At 45.8% G+C, this 5866-nt stretch overlaps 1 protein-coding gene across 1 annotated transcript; it reads right to left on the bottom strand.

The window, feature by feature from the left end:
- Positions 1-1874: 1874 nt before the first annotated feature.
- Positions 1875-2177, bottom strand: PHALS_08476 (uncharacterized protein; the record flags this gene model as incomplete). The annotated part of the gene is made up of 1 exon (XM_024723830.1): positions 1875-2177. The coding sequence occupies one exon, from the start codon at positions 2175-2177 to the stop codon at positions 1875-1877; it is 303 nt and encodes a 100-aa protein (XP_024574767.1).
- Positions 2178-5866: the final 3689 nt, after the last annotated feature.

Raw genomic sequence — 5866 nt, forward strand, 5'->3', positions numbered from 1 at the left:
TAGTGTCGTCTGTAACGCTTCAGACTTTGTCATCGACTGTGCAATGCTGCTAGCAGATAAGGGGTGAAATCGGGTGATCGAGTTCGAATTCGCCAGCTCAAGGTTGCAGTGAAAAATTACTTAGTTCACGACAAGGAATTACCTGCTATGAAGAATGCTTTTGTCAAGTTCCGGGCTCACCTGCTAGGCTCCAAGCCGTTTGTGATCGACACAGATCATACGTCACTACGCACTGCGACTCAGCCGTTTCACCTCTCGCAGGATATGTCCAGGTGTCCCTCAATCTTTGCAGCATATAACTTCGAGGTGTAGTATGAGCCAGGAAAGCAGAGTGCTTTGGCTGATTCGTTGTCACCCAGACCGGTTTATGAGCTTGCTCGTGTCACGACGATAACGTGGACCGTGATGGAATTGATTCGCGCCGCGTACGTGGGTGATGGTATTTGCGTAGCGTTGCTTCGGGCTCACGGGAGCAACGAGTTCGAAGACTCAAAAAAGAAGTTGTTGTCGCGATTGCGTGCACTTTGCACCGATATTCATTAAATAATGGTTTGATGTATTATAGCACAGACTCGACGGATACGCCACGAATTGTGAATCCTGACGATAAGGATTTAAAGTACCGTATTGTCTGTGAGGCCCACGAATCCCCTACAAAGTGGTCCTCATGAGCTCAACTCCCGCACCCTCTGCCATTATTTACGACTTCGACCCCGCTATTAAAATCTCCACCCCAGCCGCATCAACAAGTTTGACAGTACGAACGTCTACGCATGGAAGTTAATGATGCAGATGGTTCTCGAGGAACGTATTCTCTGGATGTTTTTCCTTATAAAGTCAAGCCTGAGCACTTCGCAACGGCGCAAGTCCTGTCGACGTTCGGAAGAGTGTCGGGTTTAACCACGGCAATCATCTTTCTTCGCATTGAAGGATTCGCAATTGGTTTTGGTTCGGTCACTGACAGTGCACATGATGCGTGGAAGCGGCGGGAATTGTACTTTGAAGAGAAGAGTTTGACCAACTAGATCATTCTTCGTCGACGCTTTGTCACGATAATGATGAGTGATTGATGATGTGCTGTTATAAAATATATTAACAAGATAAATACACTGAAATAGCTCGGTGGTGTTGGAACTTCGATCCGCGAGAAAGACTTAATCATAGCTAGTCGAACCGATTACAATTATGGCATCGGAGTCGATTTTTGTCATCCGGTATCTTGCGCTGTTTTTCCATCAATATTTTCTGAGCCACAGGCATAGATTTTAATAACGATCCCTATATCAAAGCTTTTACCGCATTGATAATTTAGATAACCACAACAAGATTTAACTTGTGCTGAGAACATTTTAAGTGGCGTGATGATTTGTCAATATGGCTCAAACATTACACTCTTAATGTTCTTTGGTGTGATGCCAGTTCGATTATGAATAAATTGTAAGGTACTTTAAAGCATGACTGCAATTAAAGTGATACATAAAGGACGGTGCATATTTCCATGCAGCAACATCAATGCTGTGCCCGACTGTTAGAAGATTGGCTTAAAGCATACGTTGCGCGATCGAATTTCCAGACCAGGAACGATATTGTATGATCGCGCCCAATGACGTCATAGGAAAGGATCTTCGCGTAACAAGCCATGACATCCGCGCCGTCTTGGTAGGCATATATTTTCAGGATCGCTTTCCCGAGTCAACTGTCTTGGCTTCATTTTTCGTCTCAAAACATTAGTAAATGTGCTTCTTTATCCAAAATTTTTTTAACCTCCTCACTCGCTCGACCGCCTTGCTGTACATGTTTAGGGTTTAGGGTTTACGATTGACCCTAGATACGGCTTTCATAAATTCAGTACGGCGCTATAAAGTTTAAGACATTCAATAATTATCAACAACCATCCATTTGATTACCAACCGAGACAGATATAGTAGGGTCGTTCCCAAATTTAAGTAGTTCACATACGCCATCACGCGCGAAACGCCAGGCCTCTCTACACATATCAATAACATGTTATTCATCGACAGTGTGCGCACGGAAAGTTTACTTCCGATATAATTTCGGACGAACAAGTGGAAGCTGAGTAAGCTGTAGCTGCGCTTCATGTAAACCTGACCGATCGAAGGCATTAAGGAGGCATAAATCCCACGTTCGTGTCGTGAATTGTCATCGCCGGTTTTCATTTTCCCTCCTCATTCAGAATTTAGCTCGATAGCTATACCTGCTGTTACGTTGGAGAGCGTAAAAGAAGTAAGCAATCCTGCTGTCATCGGGAATGACTTTTGGGCTCATCGGGTGCTCATTTTAATTGGAAGATCGCTTTATCATCATGTAGGCATTCTGGTAGATATCCAAAGCTGACTCCAAAAACGTAGCAATCTGGGATTTGTGCTCTGCCTAGGCTTCACCAGAGCTTACGCATTTCTTACATTTCAAGGTTGAAGCAGTTCTGGCACTAAACAGTTTGCTTAAAGACATCTGTTTTCTATCGCAAGGCGTGAAGCAAGAGGGTTCTACTTCCTCGCTGCTATTCTAATTGAATCTCGTAAAAACCTTCTCCGAGGATCGCGACAGCACTGTATCAACACGTTCGGACTGGCTGTGTTGCTACGGAGTTCTCCCATTCAATGTTTCGACCTTTTTATCTTACTCTCTGTCCAGCTTGTCCTGTCTAGTTGATCGTGTGCATTTTTATTGTACTGAATCTGAAGCACTGTAAAATGTTAATAAGTCTCCGTCGCTAGTCTCAATGGTGTTTTTTTAGCGCGTCTGATTCGCGCGTAGAAAATCTAGACGCCGAACACACGATGGGAGCCTTGCGTTCGTACAAATTGAGTCAAGTTATTGATCCTACAAGCAATTTCTTATCGATTTTCTAGTACTAAGTCCTTTAACGATTTCAACAGCTATGATTAGCCCGATTTCTGGCAGGGGGACCGACCCATTGCCTTGTGAAACTTGCCAAGCCATCAATTTTTCCCATCCCATATAATGAGAATGAGCTCCGAATTTCTTTTTAGATAAACAATTTGCGCGTCTAATGGATACGAATAGTGCCGGTACTCGCTGCCATAAACTTAGATGATCTATGGCGCGTAGAGAAAGCCAAACTGCGTCGAGACAATTATCCTTGAAGTCTAACTTCGACCCGCTTGACGCCCTCACAATACTCGACTAGCAGTGGTGAAGGTTGTATCACTCAGCCCCTAATGAAGTTTCACATGAAAATTAGGGAAACACTACGCTGGCTGTCACTCACTAATCAGGTAGCTTACGTATATTTTTTAGACTCCACGCGTACTTGTGATATTCCACCCACCACTCGATACAAAAAACATTTTACTGCATCAGTAAAATGACAACTCTAATTGCAATCAATTTAATATATTCAAATGTCGTACCCAAGGTTTCAATGCTTCCGAGGTCATATGCTTGAAACAATATGAATTGTATTTAGATACCGTTTCCTGATGGAATTGAAATACGTTACAGCAATAACATTTGTACACAGAGAGATTGTACTTGCTTAAGGGATAAATAAATGCATAAGAAAGTTTTATTGCATCAAAGTTCATCCATTTGGATTCCAACTAGATAGTCTAGGTGGTGCCCGCAGTACCACAAATAGAGAAAATGCTACAGTTGCTGTACTTTAAGCGATATTAGCGTGCTGCTGATCTGTCGCTCTGCATTCGCTTGATAAAAAACATTGCGTTCCAGTGCGAATACTCTCCAAAATGATGAAAATCAGTTTCCTTCCACGCTTGTCGTCCTTCACGCCGTCCAATGTACGTGGGCTCGAACACTTGAACTAGATAGACGCGATTCCGTCGCGCTTAATATTCTCATGAAGGAGCTGAGACGCCAAAGGGTCCCAGGTAAACGAGCCGATTCTCGGTCGTGAGAAGACCTATAGCTATGTGGGTTGCCACTACCGGTGACGAAAGCCGTACAAATGGACGAGTGCCTATGTGAGCACGTTTAAGATGTGTCAAAGTGCAAAACCTTCTCCGAAACGGCGGCGCCGCTGGACAGTGTGCCGGTACCCTCCGGTGTTGGCAGTCCATAAATTTGAACTTTGTCTTTGGCCTGCCGAAGGACTCGGCGGGCAGCACGGGTGTCATGGTCTTAATCGACCGTCATCTTGCGGCGGTGTCGGACACCACCGACAGTGTCGGTACAGTAACGCTGTTTGTGAATAGTGTCTTTTGACAACATGGACTCCCAGGGTTAATTGTCTCTGAAAGTGACCCACGCTTCACTGGGAATTATTGGTCGACGTTCTACGTGAACGGGCTCGTTCATGCTCGCGTCCCGCCGACGCCGCCTTAGAGGGAGGAAAAGACGAGCGACTAGCTCATATCAGCCCTCTCACTGTTCGTAAAGAAGTCGATGAACTTCTGTCCACCAGACTGAGTGCCTTACAACGAGTTTGCGTTGCGATGGCAGGAAGCCAAACCCTGCAGAAGGAACATGAAGACGGGAGAGGTAGAGGTAAGGTTAGAACTTTTAAGGTCGGAGACCTAGTTTTAAATAAAATCCAAAAACCCTGCCTACCCATGCAATTTTCAGCTGTCTTTAAGAAGAAGCTCCGTCCACGATTTATCGGAACTTTAAATATTGTGGCCAAGCGGGGCCTTGTCTATACTCTAAAACTTCCAAAAGAGATGCGCACCCACGCAGAGTTATATGTGGGCTTACTTAAGCCGTACCGGGATCCGGTGCAAATGAACGCGGAAGCGTTGGCAGCAGAGCGGCATCTACTGGTGTTCGACACCTAGAAGCTGGTCCAGCAACTGGATTTGAGTACGGAGTGCGACGATCCCCATCTCCAACGGCAACAAGATTCGGCTGCTCAACGGCTAGGAGCCGCTTCGACAGAGCACGATAGTGTCAGCCGGTGTACAGCGTGCTCCAAGCTCTCTCGGTCTTCCGCGAAGCGATATTCGATCCTAGCATGACGCTCAGCGGAGTCCTGATAGCGACGGATCTCGTCCTCAAGAGCTCAAAGAGTAACGTGAGTGACCGGGCAGCAATCGACCCAGTCGTCATCGTCCGCCGCCGATTCTTCTCGACAGGAATGGTGGTGTCCACTATCACGTGAAAGGTCTTGTGGGTCGACGTCGTCACAAAGGTCAAATCAAGTATCTTGTGAAGTGGCGGGGGTACCCGAGGTTAAAGTGCCACTTCGGCGAGACTGTGGCGGGGCTGCCGTAGCTTAGCGCTTGAGGAAGCGTAATTTAGGTCACCGACCTTTCGCTCCTTACAAGAACCAATACGAGTGTAACGGATCGCAATCTGCTAACTCCAAAAGTAGCTACTATCTTATCCAAGGCTGATAAACTCTTCGGTTTAAATACAAAACTGATTCTTATTTATTTTTATCTGCGGCTAAACCGCCTACTTTGAAATGTATAGATTTTACTAAATATATATAGTAAAATCTAAATGTATGCATAACTACTGGCTTCCTAGCCACATACCGTATTCTTGTTTGGGTGCATCACACCATGCACACCTCGTGTGACACACATCCCTGTTACCAGGGTACGTGTAACCACGTTACACCCTCCCTCATTAATATTGAGAACATTTACAGTTCCAATCAATTATTGCCTGAACGAGGCTCGCGGGTCCGCTAGACACTGCAACCTAGTTTGTATGAATAAAACGACTTCCTTGCTCAATGAGCTTTGTGTCCACGACACAGAAGTTACCAAGTCTCGCTGGTACTAAGAGCGAACACGGGCAGAGCCCAATTTCGTCTCCCGCACGCGGTGCGATGTCGGACAGTGCGTCCGCAGCACTGGGGGTTGTACATCCTAGGCTCGATGAGCACGAGCGTCGCGCTTTGCGCGCGCTATCAATGACG

Source organism: Plasmopara halstedii, assembly GCF_900000015.1.
Source record: "Plasmopara halstedii genome assembly, contig: Scaffold_322, whole genome shotgun sequence".
Lineage (NCBI taxonomy): Eukaryota > Oomycota > Peronosporomycetes > Peronosporales > Peronosporaceae > Plasmopara > Plasmopara halstedii.